This window comes from Anser brachyrhynchus (genome assembly GCF_964034855.1).
Source record: "Anser brachyrhynchus genome assembly, chromosome: Z".
NCBI lineage: Eukaryota > Metazoa > Chordata > Aves > Anseriformes > Anatidae > Anser > Anser brachyrhynchus.
In genome coordinates this window covers 79563515-79587473 of record NC_137697.1, presented here as the reverse complement: position 1 = coordinate 79587473, position 23959 = coordinate 79563515, and the positions used below count along the sequence as shown (strand labels likewise).

At 37.5% G+C, this 23959-nt stretch overlaps 1 protein-coding gene across 3 annotated transcripts in view; it reads right to left on the bottom strand.

Annotated features, from left to right (window-relative positions):
- The window catches only part of ZCCHC7 (zinc finger CCHC-type containing 7), a 116209-nt gene that overhangs the window by 20667 nt on the left and 71583 nt on the right, over window positions 1-23959 (bottom strand). For all 3 annotated transcript variants that reach the window (XM_080575229.1, XM_080575231.1, XM_080575230.1), the window contains 4 exons: window positions 17586-17629; window positions 16090-16215; window positions 14147-14317; window positions 2103-2138 (listed from right to left, as the gene is read on the bottom strand). In XM_080575229.1, the coding sequence (XP_080431355.1) occupies window positions 2103-2138; window positions 14147-14317; window positions 16090-16215; window positions 17586-17629 (377 nt within the window). The remainder of the gene's footprint in view (window positions 1-2102; window positions 2139-14146; window positions 14318-16089; window positions 16216-17585; window positions 17630-23959) is intronic.

Genomic DNA, 23959 nt, shown 5'->3' with positions numbered 1-23959 from the left:
AAAAACCTCTACTTTTTACTTATAATTCTTTACAAAAATACATAATATACATTATTCTATTAAAGAAGTTTTAATTCTTTCAAGAAAACTATTTAGGTCCTTTCTGCTGTGGGTGCAAAAGAATATTTAAACAGAAAAATAAAAGTTGGGCCTCCTACATTTAAACAACTCAGATATTACATTATCTTAAGGTATAACCTAATTTCAAAATATCAAGCATGTCTTCTACCACATAGATTTTGAAAATTTCATTCTTAATCTGACTATTAATGTAACTTTAAATGAGTCACAATGGCTCTTCCCATGCATAAAATGGAGAAGTGCAAAGTATCATAAGTCTGGATTATTTACAGACAGTTTGCAGTCTACTGGAAAAGACAAAAATATTTATCAGTAGCTAGTGTCCGACTCCAAGCCTATTTACCTCTGTGTGTCCATATTTGACTACATTTCAATATGTCTCTAAATAGCACTAATAATTTCTAAACGGGACTGTTAATAATACACTCTGTAACTATTTTAATTTCCTACAAGAGCTCTTGGACAAATGCTTTTACTTTTATACAAGGTAAAGTACTCAGAACACTTTCTACAAAATTCTCAGCTAAAATTTTCTACCTCAGCTACCTCAAATGTTCCCATAGCAAAAACTTGGACAGTTTTTAGCTCCTCTGTAATTTCTACAAAAATAAATATTTTTGAAGTATTGATCACCACTGGCTTGCTGAGGATTCTTCAATGGCAAGCAAGAATAAAATAAAATGAAATTTAATACCTCAGTAAAAACAGAACCCATCATGTTGCAGTACCTAATATACATATGTGGTTACTAGGCTCCAGATATCATAAACATTTCAGAAATACTTTTATACGCACCATTAAAAAATATAATGAAAGTGTTTACCTTCTTGCTTCATACAATTTAAAAAATACAAGCAGAAATACTCAGTAAATGCACCTATTCCTAAACTCTTTTAAAAAAATCACTATCTCAGTTCTGTTTACAAGTACTCAGAGAGAGTGGAGGATTTCCAGTGCTGATCTTTGTTTTAAAATGATTACATAGAAAAGAAAAGCAAGAGGTTGTCAGCACAGTTTTTTCCCTAATTTTAGCAAAATCAAAAAGAAAAAAAAAGAGCATTCCACTATTATGAAGTGGTGGAGGCAACAAATTATAAAACACATGCCACATTTATTGCTCATAAGAAAATATGCACACCAAACACCCGTAAAAGAAAAGGACTGAACAAACTTTCCTACTTTATCCTGAATGGACAACAGTGATTAATAATATATAACAGGTAAATAGTAAGAGCTAGATCTGGACAGCAGTGACAGCAAAGATTCAGATGAACAGCAAATATCCTAGTATTTAAAGGTAGTTTTATATATAGAAGTTTTCTAAATTAATGTATTCAACATTTGTGATACCAATCCTTTAAATACTGTTTTAACCAGTTAAATAGTGTCCCAGGCTTAAATATTAGCCAAATTTGTGAGCATTTTGTTTTATTTTTGTCTCTCTTTTACATAGGAGGAAAACGCTTAAGTAACACACCGCTACAGTTCAAAAAGTTTTTTTTTGTTTCTGTTTTGCTTAAATGATTAAAGATCAACTCATACATGTCACAGAAGGATAGCTATATTCTTGGCAATTGGAAATCATCTACAAAAGCTTATAATGTGTATTTCTCAAATTAACATCTCTCTTTAGCTGAGATTTATTTTATTCCTTTAAAAACAGAGCTTTGTCATTTATGGTGATTAATTACCAGAATTTGGGATATCTGAGATGGGATTATTGCTTCTGCTATGCACCTCAACTTAAAATTTAACTCTCTTTATATGTGTAAATGTAGTCATTGAGAGGAGAGAGTACTACAAGACACTCATTTAATGATTACAGTATAAAAACAAAATCAGAAGTTCTAAAGATGTTTAAAAAATACTGACAGTGTTTCATTGCATTCTTCAGTTCAAAAACTCTTCAGATGTTTATTATCTTCTTGCAGAAGATGCTTGTCTATATTTTATGGTCAGCAGTTCACAGAAGAGTAAATAGGTTGGGTGTAGAAGAAAATAAAAAAGGTGTTTCTACTTACTGTTAGGTGATACTGCCTCCATATTTCTGGGCAAGCCTGGAAAATAAAAATATTGATCAGCTAGGAGCATGAAACAAGGTGCTTTACAGCCTGTTGGTTTTGGCATAACACAGTATCCACCGGTGTCGGTCACAGGAAAATAAGAAGCTTAACTGAAAGGGTCTGCATTTCAGCTTCAAAAACCTGGCTAGACAGTTTAATTGAATTTTACACTGGTTTAACACACTCCCTGCCATTGTCAGAAAGCCAGTAACAGTTTTCTCTCTCCCCTTCTTCTCTGAAGGTTAGAAGTTTGGGAGAGTAGCATGCTCTTAACTATAATAAGTATTAATACTGTAAAAGAAACAAAAATTAATTGACATTTAAAATTTTCTCGTTTTTAAATTTATACAATGTTTTGGAAATTAAATCACAAGGTACCTTCCTTTTATGTAGAAATAAAAATATTTTAGTATTTTTGTACATATCTCTATCCTAATCAAAACATAATTGTTACATGTAATAATCCTCAGTAGCCTAATGTCAGATGAGTTGTAAACAAGAAGCATAGCAGATTGCTTTAATGTTTCAATTTTTACAATGTCTTGCTTGCTTTTTTTTATTATTATTTTTAAATAACTTGCAAGTCTTGCAAACAAACTTGTAAGGACAGCCCATTGTAAATTTTTTTACAGAGTAGATTCTCAATCACTGCAATTAGACAATGGACCTAAGCAATACATAAGAAACAGGAAAGAGGAAAATGAAAGTGAATTTTCTTCTCTAAACAAAATAAGAATGTGCTAGTGATCAATGACACGGGGTAATTTCTCACTGGTTCTTGATATTTTTACAAAGTTTTTTCTTCTGTTTTCTTCTATCCTCCTCAAGTCACAAACAGATAAAGAAACACTGCCACTTTGTCTGTTAGCCATTTTAGTTGTTTAAGAGTGTGTACATAGCTACTTCAGTGGAGGTCCTTCACTTTTGTTTAAAACATTCACCCTTCTATGAAAATAGCTTCTTAATCATTTGAACAATTATCGATTTGGTTTGTCAATCTCAATTTTCAGTATTTTAAGAAGAAATATTAGTTATTCCATGGCTTCTACATAATATGCTGTAGCTATAATTTCAAACATTGAAGTCTCATGACTAGTTGTGAACTAGTACTAGTAACATTTATTTAGATTTTGAATATTTTTTTTCTCATGGCTGAACTCTTGCCTTCTTTTATTCTGACAAAGCATGTTAATTAAAAAAGCAAAAACAGCAACAATACACAACAATCAACATTAGCCATCGAATCTCTCACAGAATAACACAAGTTTTTGACAGTCACCCTATGTCACATTCAGCAAGTTTTTCGCAGATGTGATGGAAATTATATTATTTATTATTCATTCTGTCAGCAACACAATTTTCTGGAGAAAAATTTACAATCTGTTCTGTGTAATGGTTCAATATTTCTCATCTTACTCAAATAGTTCACGTAAATATTTGAGTTTTATATTAATATTTCTGTAAAGAAAATGTGTGAAGTACATCACATTTCTAACAGAGGAAAACACTACAATATTTGACAGTTTGAACACACTCAAGCTATTTTCAGATGCAAACAAAAGGATTTTCCTCTTGCACAGGATTTTGAGATGCAATATATAAACATTCTCTACCTGATAAAAATATCATATCAAAGATATTAGTTTTTTCCTCAAAACTATATAAAGCTTCAATCGTACATGAGACTTTTGCTGGTTTAGCACAGGGGTTGCAAGCAGTTATTTATACATTAGTTCTGGGTAGTTTTCGATTACCACAGTGTCCCCAGACTAATATGGTTGAAAAATTGCAATCAATGAGTTGTCATATACTGACAAAATGCCATTCTGTGATATGACCTTTACTTACACAGCAGCTATTTAATAATAAAAAACATTACTTGATTTTTTGAATAATATATATATATATATATTTTCTTCTCTGGATACAAAGACATCATTTAGAGTGAAAATCTGAAACTCAAAGTGGGAATCTGCAATTGGCACAGCTCTTAACAAAACTCTCCAAGAGGAACAATCCCAACCACTTAGCAATGCTATCTAGAGGTAAGTTTTATTATCATCATCAAGTGTGCTTCAAGGCTGTGGGAAAACTTAAGGGAGATAGGAAGAAGGTAAAGGAAAATTCGCCAAGCCTCTTTCTTCATTCAGATGGTGATTCAATATAATACATCATCACAATGATCACTTACGAAAAGTCAGAAGTTGAATACAATAGGCTAAATCAGATGCTAAAGAACAGCCTTTTAAAAATGATGCTTTTAGCTTAGAGTCTTATTACCTTGCATCAGCTCAGAATGACTGTCTATATCTTTTATCATAGAACAACAAAAAATATAATTAAGAATTTCTATTGAATACTGGCTTCTGAAATGAAAAAAACATGGCCTGCTGTGGAAGAAAGAATAACCAAATACAGCAGCAACCAAAGCTCTGATTTTTATTTATTTAAAAGTACTTAGCCATGAATGGCCCTCATTTAAAGAAAAGCCCTCGTGGTATACAAGCACGATGGCAGTGTGATGAACTACATTAAAATAAAATTGCATTTATTTCCTGCCCCAGTGGTCTGACCTTACTAGCATTTAGATGTAAGAACACAAGAGTTGACTATTCTTAAAAGCAGTGCCACCACTTTACAGCCGCAGAAAACATATACAAAGGATGCTTTTCAATATCTTTAGGTAAATCTGGACACCTTTTTCTGCACAAGTTCTGCACAATTAATTTTTCAAAAAATAATGCCATTTCTGTTGTAACCGCATTTGGTTAATTTGGAATGGTTATTATTCATATCCAAACACAAACCAGCTCAGTTTGCCACACCAGATGAATCAAGACTAGATACTGTGCATTTTGACCCGTATTGAATTTTATCAGGTGCTAATTATTGTTTTACCAGAACAACGGCTTAATGCATCTGTTGTTTAATTCCCACTTCCCTATTCTCAAATGTGAACATCAAAGAAAATAAAACACTCAATCTGAAACAGCCCCTGACAGCAGACCAGGACTCAAGTGCTCAATAGACAAGGCCCTTGCCACCAGTTCTCATATTTCCACAACAGTGAGCAAACACAAAAACGGCGCTAAGCGGCCTTTCCTCCTTTCCGCTCCCCTTGGCCAGTCGTCTGCCGGGTGCGCGGGGCGCTGGACGGCGGCCCTGCTGGGAGCGCCGCGCGGGAAGGATTAGCCTCACTAACACGCCAGCATTCGCAAATGTGGAGGAAAAACCCCACCACTGTATTTGGCGTATGAATAACCAAAATGCACGCGCTGACAGGAGACCGGGACGGGCCTATGGCTCCCCGGGAGAAAATGTAGCTGTGATGAGTGACAGGGCTTTCAGGAAATATGTTCACAATCACAGACAGTGAAGGCCATGACCTAGATCGTTTAAGAGCTTGTCTTGTCAAATTATCAAAAGCTTCTTCCTCTCTGAATAAAGAGTGACATAAGTGAGTGTCAGAAAGCTGCAGGCTGACAAGCCAAGCATACAATAACAGCATGCACGTCACATACTTGCCGAACACCGCCACGGCTAGCGGCAAATCTTAATGAGAGCGCGGCTGGCCCAGGAGACTTGGGTCCCTGCTGGCACAGCTACTCATCTCGCAAAAATCCTTCAGCTCCAAGTCAGTTATGGTCTGACACGACGACTACAATTACTAAACACAACTTTTTAACAGAATCCTCTGGTGCTTTGTCAAAGCAGCGGCTGCTAGGAGCTGCCCCGCTGTAAGCGACCACAATAAGACAAAAGATTTGCCAAAACACACACTTTTCATCACCTCCGCATGGGAACAGCCACGAAAAATACACAATGCATCACTCCAGAAACACTCCTGCACAAACAGATGTCAAGACCCTTTCCCCACAAGCTAAGCCTCACACGGCCACCACTCCCAGCGCTGCACGCAGAACTGAGGTGTTCAACCACCGGGACTACAAAGACTTCTGGTAATGTCTACTTATGCTTACGATTAGACAGAAATTGACTCGGCGCAGGCGAGAAAAAAAAAAAAAAGGGATTGCTGCTGGGGAATAAGACCGTGAGGAAAAAATGACAAAATTTCTGCTTTCTCCCACAATGCCCAACAGAAGGGTAGAGAAGAAGGGTGGAGGCTATGCAGCACCACTGGTGGGAAAGCCCCTGGCCGAAACGTCATGAGCACACCCTCGATAAGGTCCAGCCCGTGCAGAGCCGCAACCAGCCCTGCCGACAATGGCACAGCACCAGCGGTAACCCCAGTATGCACTTCGATAGCAGTGAAGGCAGAAGGAAATCATCTGCGAGAAAACACTCTGACTGTGGCTTAAACAGCCAGAAAAGGATATTTAAAGAAAGATAAGTGAAGTTCCCAACTGAGGTACACACCTGTTTTTTGGGCAGAAGCACTGCTTCCAGAGCGTGTTTGAAGTGTGCAGATATGCACGAACAGACGGAGCCAGCGGTCACAGCAGAGCTAAAGAGTGCAGGAGACCAGGGCACTGCTGCCTGCTAGCTCCAACAGTGAGCTCAGGCAGCCCGCTGTGTATCTGTATGCTGTTTTTTCTTAAGTGTTTGAGGAAACATTGTTATGCCTACCATTTTTGCCTCCTTCCTGCCACATCATCCTGTTTATGAACTTCTCTTCCCACCCATGCAGCTGGCACACAAGACTGTAGAGCACAAGCCTCATGACATCCATCTGAACTGCCACCAAACTTGCAAAACAGAGGATGTTTACAGCACACATGCGAATAAGCATAACTGTATATACATATATGTACCCCTCAAATATATACATACAGACGTCTTTGTACTCACAGATATGCAAGACAAGGTACTAACATTGCGTAAGAGAGACATGCATCTTCATAGCTGGAGCAGCATATGGTCAAACAGAGCAGCACTCAAAACATCTGAACAGCTCTGCTACATGCTTCTGTGATGACTTTCCTGATGAAAGCACACTAGGTTTAGCTTTTCCAATATGGCTCAGAATCTAAGATGAGCCCATAAATTATCAGAGTTGTCTTGGGGAAAGTTACTGGTAACAAATGTATTACCCTGAAGTTCTAAATAACTTCGAACATTTTCAAATCAAACTACATGAAGTACCTTGGCTTGCCTCATATTCTCTTCTTGACAAAAGCATGGCTGTGGAGTGTCACTCTGAAACAGAGCGTGCATGGTAGATTGTTCTGCATCCTTTGTGTCACAGTAAAAGTGAGTGGTCTTTCTGGGAAAGACAGATTAAAGCCTTTTTGGATTGTCCAAAGAATTTGATAACAACTCAAGATCTGCTCTGTGAAGGCGGCACTACAGTTTTCAGAGTATTTTGGAGAACTCTGGAGAACATTGGACTCATTTAGCCCCAGGCTCTGAGCAGAACTTGTAGTCTGACCCTAGTTCCTACAGGAACCATAGACATCACAATGGGAAGACTGATACTGAACAGGGGCACTGACTGGGCTTTGTACATCACTTGGATTTTTGATAAATTGCCCCATGGAGAGGACTCATAATTCTTTGAAGAATGTAATTAACAGAGGCACAGATATACGCATCTATTATTACAATCAGTTTACTGTCTGAAATGAGTAAGGGCTACGCTGCACCAGATCACCTGCCCGTTGTCTCTTAACTGTGGCCATAAGCCCACGTCTCATGGAGCTTAAAAACAAGGCAAGCCTGATTCCTTTCCCTAGTACTCTTCCACATTCAGCTGTTTCCAGCTCAGTGACTTCCCAAGCTGAATAGAATACAGTTTCTTATGTATTCAATAACCTTCAATGAGTTGTTCTTCCATCAATTGGTTCAGTGTCCTCTGGCACCTGAGCAGACTTCATCAGCTATTACATCCCTTAGTAAGGAGCCTCACAGGTCTTTTACCTACTGCACGAAGAGTCACCTCCTTCTGTCTTTTCTGAACGTGACTCCTACTGCTTTCATCAGACGCCCCTCATTCTTGTACAAGAATAAACAATGAACAACTGATCCCTAACCACTGTCTCCCGTCACAGAGGCTTTTGAAGGTCTTTACAGATCCTTCCCTCTGCCATCTCTCTCCCAGGCTAAAGAGATATAGCTGTGCTGAAGGGTGCAGAAGAAAGGGATCAAACCTGCACCTAGTCCTTCACGGCTTCCCTGGTGATTCCTAGTATCCCATCAGCTTTTTTCACACCTTCTGAACAATGAAGTGATCCTGTTTTTGGAATCGTATCTTCTAAGTCTAAAATTGAGTCCTGAATGGTAGTGGTGAGCTCAGAGCCCATCATTTCTTATATAAAGCTGCAATTATTTTTCCCCAGGCATTTTACTTTACTTTTAGTGCCACTAAAATTCATCTGCCATTTTATTGTGCTGTTTTTTACAGTCATTGTGCATCTCTTCACAGTTGGCTCACATCATTGAGACACTAAGTTCAGTCTTCCTAACAAATATTGTCATTCTATTGTTTACCCTTTTCTATGTCACACTTGCATATTCTACCTTTATATTCTTATTCCATGCCTGTTCAGTTTCCTCAAAAGCTTTTGGTCAGGAACTTTTTCAAATGCCTTCTGGAAACTGTAGGCTATGTTAACTGGATCACGTTCACACAAATGCTTCTTGACATTCTCCTTTGACGAACTCCAGAGGTTTCTGAGAAGTGGGATTTCCTTTACAAAATCCATCTTGAATTCTCTCATGCATATCATATTTATACATCCACTTCGTATTTGACTTGTTATTACGGTTTCAGTTAATTTGCCTGGTGTACACATTAGGCTGGCAGGCCTCGTTGTCCAGCTTTTTCTGGGACCTGTTTTAAAATTTGTCATTGTATTTGCTACTCAGTTACCAATCAGACACAAGTCAAGAGGTTACGCAACACCTTCAGTAATCTTGCTATTTCACCACTCAGTGCCTTTACTCCTTTTGGATATCTATTATCTAGTTCTAGTAATTGGTTAGAATTCATTTTTCATCTTCATTTTCAGTGATTCCGTCCTGATTTGCTCCCTAAAGTAACACTTAAGTGTGGAAATGTCCCCAGTTTCTTCCACAATGAACATTAGATGCCAAAAAAACGTTTTTAGCTTGTTAGCAATGGAATTATCTTGGCTGAACATTCCTTTCATACCTTGATCATCTGTTGGCTTTACAGGCTTCTGGCCCTGATTTGAAGAAAGATATACTGTTAGTTTTCTTCCTTTTCTAATTGCTCTTTGATCACTTTTCTAGACCGCTTTACTGCACTCTCACATTTAAGCTGCCAGGGCAGATGAAATCCTACTTCTGTGGTCTGGCATTCACTGCACAGATGTGCTACTGCATGACAGGCATGAGACTATGAGAACTGTCTGAAAGTTTCAGAGACAAGCCTTTCTGATTTAACTGTAGACCTAAGTGAACAGCCAAAACACAGGCTGGAATGCTCCCGATAATCTGTACAATTTCGGTAGAGTTTAAATTTTGGGATGACAGAGGACTCATAATTCTCTACAGAAAATAAAATTATAGTGCATGAGGACTGGCTTCACAAAATATGTAAAATGGAAAAGGTGGCAAAAGATGCAAAGAAAAGACACCCAGGATTACCGAAGGGGAAATTCAGATTGTAACTGCCAGTACAGCTGGTGATTTGAGACCTAGGAACGACCTGGCATGGAGGGGAAGGAGGTCTGGCTACAGAAGGTACAGAGGCTGCCTGGGAGCAGGAGCAGGAACCAGAGGCTCTCCTAAGGGGGGAAGGTTTCCCTTGCTGGTGAGGTGAGAAATGCACAGCTTTGTTGGGAATGCCAGCCCAGAGCAGCCTTTGGGCAGCAAAGCTGGGCTGGGGGATGAAGCCAGTGCTGGACTGAGGCATTCCAGGCCAACATGCACAGGGTCAGTGCTAGCAGTGTCTGAGTGCTGTAATGGCATTAATCTTCTTGTGCCGCATCTCTGCAGCACGAGGTCTGGTAGATCTGCTTAGAGCGGAAGGATTCTGTCCAGTGTCTTGTCCATTGAATCTCTTTATATTTAAGCACAAACGTGTGCTTAATTGCCTCAAAGGGTCCAATAAAAAATCCTCAACATTACACTTCCAATTGCTTACCAGAAAGCGTTTGCAGAAATATACCCTTCGTGTTCTTCAAAGGAATGGTGCTGTGTACATACTAGCTATAAGCGAAAGTACATTTAAAAGAAGAAAACCAGTTTTAAATTTCTAGCATTCAAAAATACCAGAAGAAATACTACTAGGTAAATGGTTGGGCATCCCAAATGGGTTGAACATTATTTGCATATCCCAACTATCATTGTCTACAGTGATCCTGTAATAAACTCTCATTTTTCCTTCTTTAATTTCTTATTTTTCTCATTATTTGCTGCAGTAACAACTAATTTTTGGGAACAGGATGGATACTTGTACAGTACAATGCGCACTCCCTCTCATCCTGTCTAGAAATGACACTTAAATAGCATATCAAGGGAAGCTTCCTGTGTTTGACTGGTAAGCTACAGGGTCAAACATCTCATTGAAACTCAACTATTCCATGATGCTGCAAAATGGGGATTGAATGTAATGACAGAGGTTATGAAAGATAAGCTTTATCAGGTTAGAACAGTTATTCAGATAAACTTTTGTATTCAGGGAACAAAAGGCCTTCTCAGGATCTCTCTTAATCTTTGACCAAATGGAAGGAAAAAAAGGAAAGGAGAAGACATTTAGAAAGAGATATCAAACGTTTCTGAATTTCAAAAAAAAACAAAACAAAACAAAACAAAACATTTAGGGGAATCAAAGAGGTGTCTTTGGAAGACAACCATTTAAACCCTATCTTCAGCAAGAAAATTTCGCTAGTAGGAATTTATGCTGATTTTAACACAGGTTGCCATTTATTCTTATATTTTTGTGTTTAAGTTGCTTTTAATTTGCTTTTAATTTGAGAAACAATGTAAAGCATAAAAGACTACTTGCTATGTATCAGGAATGAATTTGTGGGACATGTAAAGCCATAATAATTTCATACAAGGTTAAAAAAAATGACATAAGTGCGCTTTACATTAGTAGATCAAATCAGTCACAAATGCCTTCAAATTGCATCTATCTTTTCAGCCCTTACAGTATAACCACCACTGCTACTGAAAACCCATGGTGAAGTTAAAGAAAGGGCACAGCACATCTTTTACCTGTATTTATTTATATGGGCAACCTGATCTAGTGGGTGGCATCCCTGCCCCTGGCAGGTGGGTTGGAATTAGGTGATCTTTAAGGTCCCTTCCAACCCGAACCATTCTGTGATTCTGTAATATACAAAATACAAAGAGAAATCTTCACTTTAGAGTCACAGCTAAAGGTCATACTAAACTTAAATAAGTGTCCTACTGAAAAGTCAGTACCTTCATCTGGTTTATATTTTTAAAATGTAATTCAGCACTACCACATTTACGGACTATTTGGGAAAGACTTTGCACGAAACACAAAAGAACAAATAGAAGACCTCTCCAAATGTATTTTTTTAGTACCACTTAATCTCATAAAGTGATAGCATCACTGGAACATACTTTTGCCTAATCCTCCATATGTTTCACATTATGCATAGTTATTAACCATGAAAACTTTGCTTGTTTTGCCAATCAATTTTACTCTTTTACCAAACCTCCAGTTGCTATAGGATTCAATACTTTCTCACCATTATTAAAAATGCTTTTGTGTAACAGCGTCTGACAGAGTTGGAACATTCTTGCCAAAACAGTTCACCCTGTACTGAAAATTCACACAAAATTGTTCATCCAGGAAGTGAAAATTTAAAACACAGTCATGTCTAGCTTTGAAGTACCCCATACTTAATGAAAGAAAAGTTGCTGGTTTTCCAGTACTCTAAGCTATTACAAAAAGCTTCTGTTTATATATATATATATATATACATATATATAACATGTATGTATATATATACACACACATTCTGGAATATTTATAGAAACTTTTACTTAGGCTACATGATACTAATAACTATGTTAAATGTGCTTATTCAAAATCTTTAGATTTCTTTCAGATCATGCAGTGGTGATGCATGGCATTACAGTCCTCATATCCAGGAGTCTTGATTACTAAGGAGCTGATGATGACTGCACTTACTATATGGTATCTACTGACTTTCTCTAGTGGTAATAATATTTTTGGGCAGACTGTCAATAGCTAGTTTCTTTTTTTTTTCAAAATGCATTCAGAAGAATTGAAGAGATGTTTTTTTGAGAAGGCAGATATTGCAGTGAAGAATGTGTTTCTATAGTGGCACCATTTACATGATAAAAGTTTTAAGGAAAAAGTCTCACCCAAATGAAGGCAGATGCCCAAGCCCTTACCACTCCCATCTAGTCTTCTGTGTAGAGAATATGCTTTTTCTGAATGACCTTTAAAATACCTCAGTATCCTTAAAATATTCAAACATTTTTAAAACTTCCATAGCTAATTTTATGCCAAAGTTATTCATTCATTTATCCAAGACAAGTTTGAATGCCCAGTTAAAAATAACAATAGCAGAATGCATGTGTTTTACAGGGCTCCACATCTCTACAAAATAAATAGAAACCCTTCTCCCATTTTGCCGCTCAACCTGAAACACACCATCAAGTGTCTGATGGGAAATACAAATGAACATTCAATCTTGTAGCAAGTATCTCATAGATACATGAAAGGAGATCTTTCATATTCCCAACTGATGGAAACATTTTTACCATGAATACAGATGCAAGGTTGATAACATCTCTGAAGGCCTTTGTTTTTTTAAGTAAAGCATGAGGATTATCATTTGCACCGAGTACTTTTTTCTCTCCAATGCTAAGACATAGCAGAAGTGTAAGAAAATATGGAAAAGGAAGTAGAGTGACTGGTTACAGGACCAGAGTGCCCACCCAAGATGAGCTGTATGAGCTACGCTGGTCTAAGAAGAAAACGTTGGGTTTTTAGTGTTAGTAGAGAAGTTGGAAAACATCATTGTGGTTCTTATGGGATTAAAACAGACACCAGTAGACTGTAGACATTCCATGCTTTTATCAATATTTTCCTTTTAGTAGTACAGCACTTAGAACAATTTTTCAACTGTTCAACTACTTTATGAGTTCTCTTACAGTATGTATATGAAGGGCCTGTTCAGAGAGATATGGAATTAGATACAGAATTAATTTCATCATTATCTTTCTTTTTGTGTGTTCAAAAATAATAGAGGACTCTACTGACAAACAGGCAGAAATTAATCCAAGGTGCGGAAATATGGTTGTAGACATGTATACCTATAAGCTACTGTCAGATAAAATTTTTATTCATCTCTACTTATGTAAGAAATAGAATGTACCATTTCCATTTTGTTCATAAAGAACATTTGCAGTATAAAATACAACACAGTTATAGATGCCTCCCAAACCCAATTAGACTTTAGTTTAAACTTCTAATTTTTTCATTGATGAATATGTGACCATAGTAAAGTCATTGATCTGGAACTGTTAGAGCATCAGAGCTATTCTTTACCTCTGTCTAGCATGCTTGTAGCGTATCTCCTAATTTCAACCTCCTTACACTTTCTGTTCAACAGAAACATTCTCTTCCTTATCTGCTGCTAATATTTTCAATGTTTCTCCATACAGAGTGAAATAAAGTGTTAAATTTAAACACTCCATTTACTGAATACATTTTTTCTGCATATTTCCCCTGTTTTTTAAAACCATCACATTGAAAATGTTTGAACTGCACTTTCTAGGTTTTAAAATCCTTTTATTAAAACAGAGTAGTACGAAACCTTATTAATAGACATTTTTCACCACCCTAACTAAAACTGGACAAAAGTAAATTAAAGACTGAGTGTTTACAATGCTCCAGTTTTCTTTGGACCACTCTTCATGATACCAAGTACAATACTTCCATAATTTTATACAATTATGCACTTTATAAAATGGATGAAAATATGAAATAACTGTGGTTCTTGTAACTTCAGTTCTTGACAGATACAAAAACAATAGTGAATGAGTTCTTTGCCATGGACTATACTCACATCAGCGTAATGCCCCTTCATATCACAGCGACTGCAGTGCTTATTCCAATAGGCTCTCTCAAGACATTCCCTAAAATAGTGGCCAGGCAGACAGCAGTTCAAACAAAACCGTGCTGGGCAAGCATTTTGTAGATGACCTCTTTCTGCACACAGGCAACAAGGGGGAATTTTCTACAGAGAAGTACAAAAAGAAGTATGTTAAGTAAGAACATTTCAAAAGATTACGGAAAACAAAACAAAAATTCCTCAAAAGAGGAAATGAAGAAGAAATCATCCTAAATGCTTATCAGGAATTGCATAGATACTTTGTTACACAGAGAAACTGTAGTGAAGGAGAACTATAAATAGTGAAAAACTGCATAGATTCCCAGTACTTTATTATTTTTCACATGACATCAGAAGCACTTATTAAATTCTCTTGAATTACTTGCTCAGTGAATACAGCAAAAATTAACATTAAATTGGAAAGTGTATTTCACTCAGAGAAGAAGTGTTCGGTACTCTGTACGAACACTTATCTTTTAGGAGACTTCTTGAAAGCCGATAAGTGTAAGTGTATCATAGGAACATGATATACAGCATGTGACACAACACACCGGACTGGTTTGCAGATATTATCTGTTCTATAGACCACCGCACTGGGTTTGGCTGGAGTAGATTTTATTCAAAGCAGCCCATTATGTGGATGTGTTTTAGTTTACTGACCACGACAGTGTTGATAGCACACTGGTGTTTAGCTGGTGCTGAACGGTGCTTGCACAGCTTTGAGGATTTCTCTGTTTGCCACACGAACCTCCAGCCATCAGGCTGGGAGTGGGCAAGAGTCTGGGAGGGGACACATCCAGGACAGCCGACCCCAACCGACCAAAGCCATGCCCCTTACCATATGGCACCATGATAAACAACAAAACTGGGGTGGGGGTGGGGGGGGTGGGTGTTCCAAAGTAGACATTGCCTTTGCATCTTTTTTTTTTTTTTTTTCTTTCCCTATGAGACTGTCTTTATCTCAATCCATGAGTTTTTCTTGCCTTACCAGTTCCCTCTATCATCCTACTGGGGGTGGGTGAGTGAGTGGCTAGATTGGGGCTTAGCTGTTGGCCAGGATCAGCCTACCACAACCCCTTAGCTCCACTCCTCGTGACTCACGCAAATACACACAGATGGCCTCTTGGACTGGCAAATATAAAACCATAAAAAGTACTGTGGGACCAAAGCCCTATCTGTTTAAAGACAATTTTTCCAGTGATGGAGTGCATCTTCACTCCAATTCAACTGTCTGGGATACAGTCACAGGATATATGCTTTAAAAGAATTTGCTTTATGTCAATATTCAAAGTCTCAGTGTAGGTAACATCCTCAGTGAATGAGGTATGGATTTTTGCAGGCTTTGTTGCAGGGACTGATAAATCCAGACCCTCATGCAACTGCCATCATTTGTTCACAATATAGTGATTGATTTTTAAACCTCTAACTCATGGACAAACTTTCTAAATATTTGGCATCTATCCAAGCTTCTTAAAGTAATTTTATCTTGTCAGTAACTTTTAACATTATTCATACTATGGTTCATTATATAGACAACTGTTTTCATTTGTTTACTAAGGATTCTTGGATTCCTTAATGTTCTTGTTGAAATAAATTTAAAAAATATCTTGGTTCTTAAAACTTGTTCTACAGTATGAAAAAGATATACCTACCTTGTACTTAACTCTCTTTCTAATCTGTTTGTACTCACCATTTTTTTCCTTTATAAAAACTAAATAAAGCAATCTGCTTCACAAAACAGCCAGTTAGCTTTATATAGGAAACTGATCTTGTGCAAGCTATCCTTCAACTTGGAGCAATGAAATAACAAACCACTGAAGCAAATCTTCTAATGGCAATCAGAAAAGAGAATCAGAAACAACAGCTGTATCTACAGGCAATTAAAATATTGCATTTACCTTTGGAACAGGACAGTTTTTGGACAAATGACCTGGTCTACCGCAATTTCTGCAGGTAACATTTTTCTCAGCTGTGTAGTACCGCATACTTGTACGCCTCACACTTGCATAGTTACAGATCTGTGCCTGGGGGACAAAAACAGAAAAATGTATTTATCATTTGAGATTCTATGGCACAGTGTTTGCTAGAAATTCGTAAAGTTCCCTGCTGGTAGTGTTCAGTTAGGAATCTAACTTCTTACAAATACAATTTGCATATCCAGGTTTGAACTGGATAATTTTCTTCTAGAGAAACTGGCATCATCTAGAGCACAATTATTGTCTTGTTTGAACTTCCACTTCGGGACATGCTTTTTCTGCTGTTTGAAACTACAGCCATGAAATTTTGCTTTCACTTGATTAGTTGAGGCACTTTTACTCACTGTGCTATTTCATGATGAACTGGAATTTTTCCCAGAATGCAAATATAACTAAGATTAATTGCAAATGCAAGTTACAAGTTCCCTGGCACACATTAAGGGGAAGCTTCTTGGACAAAGTACAATGCTAAACAAGTCTAGACCAAATCTGCAATTTGCAATTGTAAAGAATGATTTAAAAAAAGAAAAAGAAGTTAAAAGAGAAGCTGGAAAACACCCTCCCTCTTTGAATGACCTCATACATACTTTCTGTTTATGCAGACAAAATTGGAAATTCTATCTGCAAACCCTATTGCTTAGTAAGCATCTAATTTTTAAAAACTGAAAAAAGATTATGGACAAGTGAATGGAAAAGGTGCAAAATACCAGTTCTCTTATGGGAAAGAGATCATAATTTCACTTGATGATGTCTCTTGGGCAACTTGCTTAAGCTGGGGCGTTGGACAAGATGACATTGTGAGGTCCTTTTCAGACTAAACTGTTCTTTGATTCTCTGATACAAGCTTTTCTGAACCTTGGAAAGAGAAATCAGGAGATGGACCTCCTAGCTGCATCTTACTCTTCCTGGATACTATCATACCTTACACAGGTGCTTCAGGTTACAGCCTAATGGTACTAACGACTGAGCCGAGTCCTTTCTCTGGAACTGCAGGAAGACTAACTAACCACGGCAGACTTACGGTGACACCTGCAGGAACAGGGATTTAGCTGCCATGAAACAATTACTCTGAAGAGACGGGAAGGGATGAACAGAGTTCCTCATTGCACAGGAGGTCCTGCTCCCCTCATCCTCTCCCATCACTGTTTGTGTACCTTCTTCTAGAAGTGAATATCTTCCTAACAAATGGTAGCTCAGGTTTCACCTGCCATTGGAAGGATATTCTTAAGGTTTCAACACAAAAACTACAGATGGATTTTCCAATCCTGTTTATCTTGCTCTGCTTGTATATTTTATATATTTTATATATAATATTTATATAATAATAATATATATAATAATATATAATATTTAATATATTTAATATATTTTATAAAAATAAAATAACAATTATGGAACAATTTGGTTCTCTGTGTTACCTCTAAGTCTTTATTACTGATGGACCAGTCCACATCAACATCCCCTGAAAAACAGAAATACAATGAATTATACTTAATTTGCATGGATATTTTTTCTGCATGGATATTTTTTCTATAATGTGTTCAACATTATGATTACTGCAGTTATTGAAAGCGATAATAGACTTTGAATGTACCAAAAGGGAGAAACTTGTTCTATTTTCAGGAAAGAAAAGTTATCAACCTGCTCAGCAGTAAATCTGATTCACCTTAAAATCAACATAGGTCCAACTATTAGGTGGACTATATTTGATGCCACCATCCTACTCCTCTTACTCCTCTATACTATTTGATACCACCATCATAATACTGCCCCCTCACCCCCCGGGTATAAATTCAGGCAAGCTTTAAGTTGTTCAGAGTCAGGGACTCCAAAGATTCTCATTCCAAACAGCAGAATTATCTCTGACTTCATTCACGGGCATGGCCAGCTCAAGTCCTCAGGCTGACTGGGTGGGAGCATATGGAACAAGAATTTAACACACAGCATAAAATATACTTTGTGAATTCAAAAAGTCTGTGTCTTCAGCACTGCTTTCTGATTGCTGCATGCCAAAATGACTTTATGCATAACCACAGCAACTGTAATCTAAGTAACTCTATTTCATAACAGGGTTTGGTAATGTGCAATAAATCAGGACGACACACTGAATTAACAACTGTCACACTATAACCTTCTCACACACTGACTTTGGACTGGCAGAAATAAAAAGAAAAAATAAAAAAAAATAAAAGGCAAAAAGCTAAAGGAATAGGGATGCACTTAGAGCTGTTTAAAAATTCTGCATGTAAACACTGTTTACTTCTTTTGCTGTGCAAAGACAGCTGTAACACCACAGAATCTTTCTTATCATCAACAGAGGATTCATGTCAACAGAAGTGCTTGCTTTACCTATACTTCTACAGTAACAATTATAACTTGTGTGTAAATAAACCCCATGTGTTTGCGGGCTTTTTAATGCCAAGTGTCTTATCCTGTTCCCACAGTGTAAATCTGAAGCATCTCTGTGTTACCCAAACAACATCAAGAATTAGAAACATTAAAAAAAAAATCTGATTTTGATTGTATTTTTCATTTGTAGTGAAAGATAGATGATTAGAAATTACAACAACACAATCTGTAATGTCATGTCTTACTCTTTTTACAGAAAAAGTCAATAAATAAAATATGTAACACAATATCTAGATACCAGGTATGTCACTTAAACATACAAATACTTTTCAGAGCGCAATACCTGTTTGCTGCTGTTCTTCATCCAAAAGTCATGACTAACAATAACTTCTATTCTGAACAACACTCTAAAATATTTTTTTTGCAATGTTCACTAATACCAACAGTCATAAGCATCACCGAGATGTTACCAATAACTTAACTGGCCTAACGTAAAGCAATTGGAGTGATGTGTTGCATCTAAGTCATGGTACACATAGGAAGTGGCAGAGCAAAAACTCAAATGAAGAGATCTTCACCCAACTATCATTCAGGATAACAAAAGATAACGAAAGGTGGTATTGCCCACATATACCTGGATACCACTTCTTCCAGACTGCCTGGGTTCCAACAGAGAGGACAGAAGGGGTAGCACTGTGTCAGCTCTCTTTAGTGGAAGCTATTCTTGGATATACCCAAAGGAAAATTAGGCCTTTTGGTGTCTAGTCATTAAAAGTAAAGAAACACACTTACTGATATATTTCAGTGCATTATTTATTACTTGGTAGCTTATTAAGAAAATTCATTCACAAAGAAAAAGATATTTGTAATTCAAATCAGTACTGTGAATGCCATGTTTCACAGAAAGGCATGTGCAGAATGGTTGACAAGCTACAGATCAAAATTACCAGCAAATTAACTCCTGTTAATCATTAGACATGTCCTTCCTAAGGACAAACCAACTAAGTTTCTTTTCTTCACTGTCAAAATTCCCAGCTTCACAGGGAAAAAACCATGATTCAAAAATTCCTTGTGCTAGAAACTAAAATTGCTCAAATTAAAAGAGCTTTAATGCTGAACGAAACATCGAAACAAAATCTGCCTTTATTAAACGTTTGGTTACCCAAAAATTAAGTCTACTTCACAACAGAATGCACAAGCCTTTATTTTTACTCACAAGAAATGCTGAAGACTGGAAAACGTAGGAAGAAGAATGTTTCTGCAACCAAACTGAACTCTTGCTTTAGAGACAACGTACACGTATTTGCAACGATTTTTCTCATTGACCGCAGTATTTTGTCCGGCACAAAATCGTGGAATAAATCATGAAACACTGCTCAAACTGACAAACACACCCCCCCCCAGTACATAAATTTTGCTTAGCTGGATGGATTAACCATTGCAAAACACAATCAGAGTCTTTGGGTGCCTGTCAGCATCTCCACGCCGCCCCTCTGACCAGGCCGCCTCCCATCAGCCCTTCTGCCTCTTCCTGGCTCTCAGCGCTGGTAGCGCCGGCCTGTTGGAGACTCCCTTGGCCTGTGCTCTTCCTGGCGGGTAGCACCCCTAACGTCTAACCCCCTGATACTCAGTCACACCGAGGACAAGTCTAAGACCACAGACACGGTACTTCTTCCTCCGAGGACATGGGTCATAACCTGACGTCGTTCCGTCAGTGCCCAGGGGAGACGTTCAGGGACCATCTTCTGCTCCCACCCTACAACCTCAGCCAGGAGACTCAGATCCCCTCCTTGGACTGAGAATGTCATTTTGATCAAAGCACTGACATAAAACAAACTCATATGCTAATTACTGAAAATTACGCTATTTAGCAAACATGGGTACAATGCAACTCGTTACCTGAAGTTTTCCAAGGCCAAGCCGGTACAATGAGAAAGAATTTCACTCTTTTCTCAGACACACACAGAGGGCGTTTGTCTGCCTCAGGAAATGAGGTTATGACTACTTGCCTTCTACTTCTTACAGCACCTTAGTGAAGTAGCAATTTAAAAACTATTCAGATAATCTCTGTCAAGACTTTCCTTGCTCTGTGAAGAGATTGCACATTTCGCAGACACAAAACTGACAGTACTTGAAGAGTGTAAAAAACCCTCCCAGAATATTTTTTAATTGTTATATTATCCTTCCAAATCTTCATTTTTAAAAGCTCTTTTTTTTTAAGAAAGATTTTTTAATGAATTAGTTTGAGAAAGATTAATCTAGATACTGCAACTGAAGAAATAAAACTGACTGTGCCATATGAACTTCTTATTTTTACACTTGGAAGAAATGGCTTTGTCAATTTGCTGAACATGATGAGGGAAAAAACAGGCTAGAAAAAAATGATGTACAGGATGCAAAATATATGCTATTTAGATTAAAATGAAAGCTGGGGGAAAACTGCAAGGGTCTTCTTTTATGAAGTACTACACTTTGGCTGTCCTGTATCCCTTTACAAGAGGATGAATAGTAAGCAACAACTTTGCTTTTATTTAGAAGAAAAATTTTCAAAGATGATTTAAGATTCACATGTATCACTCCACCAGCATGAAAATGTAAATTTCAGAGCAGGGATCACCGTGAAGACAGATTTACGACCACTGTTCAATATGCATTCAAGCTTTCTCTGTTTCATTCCAGAAAGGGGAGAGGCGGGGAGGAGGGAAAACGATGAGTAGTCAAAAACTGGAATTGCCAGAGTAACAACCCATTTTAACAGAACAAAAAAATGACTTGGAATAAACAGCAAATTATTCAGAAAATTTCCGCATCTGTTGTACCACTGATGGTCCCAGCAACCAAATATACTGCACCACCAAGAGCAGATGGCCTTGCCTAGATTTTCACCTCTGCCAAAAGTTACACTTTTCTATTATTTATTTCTATTCATCAGAACTAGAAGAAAACATGGCCCTGTTCTCTGCACAAATTCAGCCTGCCCTGCGATGGTTTTTTTATTACCACATTTAATAACACTGAGAAATGGTAGAGACGGGACATTCAACTTTGCAAATAAAACACTACCTTTTTCTAAAGTGTAAAGACAAGTGTTTTTTTCCATTCCCTTCTAATTTGAATACACATGCAGTCATGTATTTTAGTTACTGTATTTTATGACCAATCCACTGAAACAGGGTGTTTCAAGCTGTGACAGTATGGTATGCAGACTGAAGGGCAAACACATTTCAAAGCTGGGCTATAAAAATCGGATTTTGACTGCTAATTAATACAAACACATTATAAGACCTCTACAGCAAAGGACTCTTTTAGACTTCTCTCTGAACAATATTTAGTATGTCAGGACACAGCTTCTGGCTGCTACTGGAGTAACAAACAACACCGTAAAATGCAAACCCCTAGAAATGATCTAGAATTTGAAGTATTTCACATTGTGACACTTTGCATATATCTGAAAAATCCTGTTCACATTTGTACCAAAGTGATTTATGTATTACTGTTATATAATCTATCACAGTAAGTTTCTATTTTTCTTCCCAAAAACACAGAATGATTGTGTGAAGCACAGTTAGTAGTGCACCAAAACAGAAATTGAAATTTGTTCCCTTCATCGGATTTTGCTAAAGACAGGAAATTCAAATATCTATACGGTAGCACTTTCCTTTCTGTTCTAGAAAGATGTATTCCAACTACGCAGACAAATACCCGTATATTTCATACACATGCATGACACACGATCCTTTGAAGTACATGTCTACTCTGCAGGCACTGAAAACTGTGTGAACTGAGGACAGAGCAGGTCCTCCTTACGCTGCCTGGAGGTCCTGTTCAAACTGCATCCGGATGAAGTGCAGCCCAGCCAGGTACATGGTGCACTAAAACACTGCTCCGGTTTGGTGTGAGGGTACCTGGAAGCCTGAATGACTCCAGTGCAACCAGCAGATTTTGAAGCACTGTACTGGGAGACCAGGGGCGGCTCCACATCAAAAGTTCTGGTTTCTCACGGTTTTAGCAGTCACTGGTAGCTTCATCCAAACACAGGCAACTCCTTGCAGGGTACCAGAGCTGTGATGCACTGCAGCCACAGTGGATGAAATCCTGTGTGTATCATCCTGTTTCTTGAGTTAACCACTCTGCAGAAGGAGTGGAATTAACTGCTGTATTTTTCTTAGACATTTCAAGGGACTTCTCAACTTTTCTTTAATGAGTAAGAATTTTACTTAAAAATGAGACACCTGCTGTTATAATGGATTACATGCCAGTATCTCTAGCACAAAAAAACATTAAGAGAGATTCATAAAGTCCTCCACAGAAATCACTTGATATCATTGACAGAAGTCTGAGAAATTTTGTCATGATGAGAGACTCTGCTGCCTCTTCCCTTGCTATCTTTTGTGAGTGCATATATATTTATGCAGTATATGTATCCACATATATATGTATGTGCACATTTTGTCAGTGAGAAAATAGCAGAGATCTTGCTTTTTAGCAACCTTTCTCTAATCTACCATGATGTTTTTGAAAAGCATCACAAAATTGGAAATTTGTCGGTGAACAAACAACAAAACTCAACCCATTTTGAAATGAATTAAAACATAAGATCTTGATTCAAGCAAACGCAGCATTGGTCAAAAGATTATCACATTTTAAAAAGAAAAATAACCCACGCATCTGGAAGTCCTGCATAAATGAAAAAACAATGACAAAAAAAAAATCAAGACCTGTTAAAGTAACTTTAAACAAACTTAAGCAGCCACTACCCCTGGGAGAAGACTTAACTGTCACAGCCAGAGAATAAAAGTCTGACGGTTGGGGGCTATAACATGGTACTTATAATCCCTAGGCAGCATGTTCAGCTGGGGCCCACGGCAGGGTTAAAGCTGCGATTTTCAAGAAGGCTCACAGGTCATGAAGTTTAGGAGTGTGAATTAAGAGTATGTGATCAAGCAGAGATGTGTACTTTTCATATTTAAAGCAGATACTTAAAAACACAAGAATCACTCGAATGTTAGCATTTTTACTGAACGTTAGTCGTGCCATACAGCCATGCATTTCAGCCATGTATTTCTCTTCTGCACAGCTGAACTCTTACACAACTTCTCTAATGGCAAATCCTGCACCTTCTTCTAACCTTATGCCCTTTCGCACCTACACCAACTGCTTGCATTCTTTTGACAATGTATGGGTAAGATGCTTCACACACTAAGTAGAATAAAGTGTGCAGTGAATAAGCAAATGATAATGTAATTCTGTAAATCTTACTCCTCAAGAATACTATCAAATTATTAAAATGCAAGCACACAGTAAAATACAAATACATAGTGTGCCTTTTCTCATGTGTAAGTACACATAATTTTCTGTATTATGCTGTAAATACTGCTTCTGTTAGGTTTGACCACTGTAGTAATGTTAATTCACAAAACTCAGTGGCTCATGATTTTCAAAG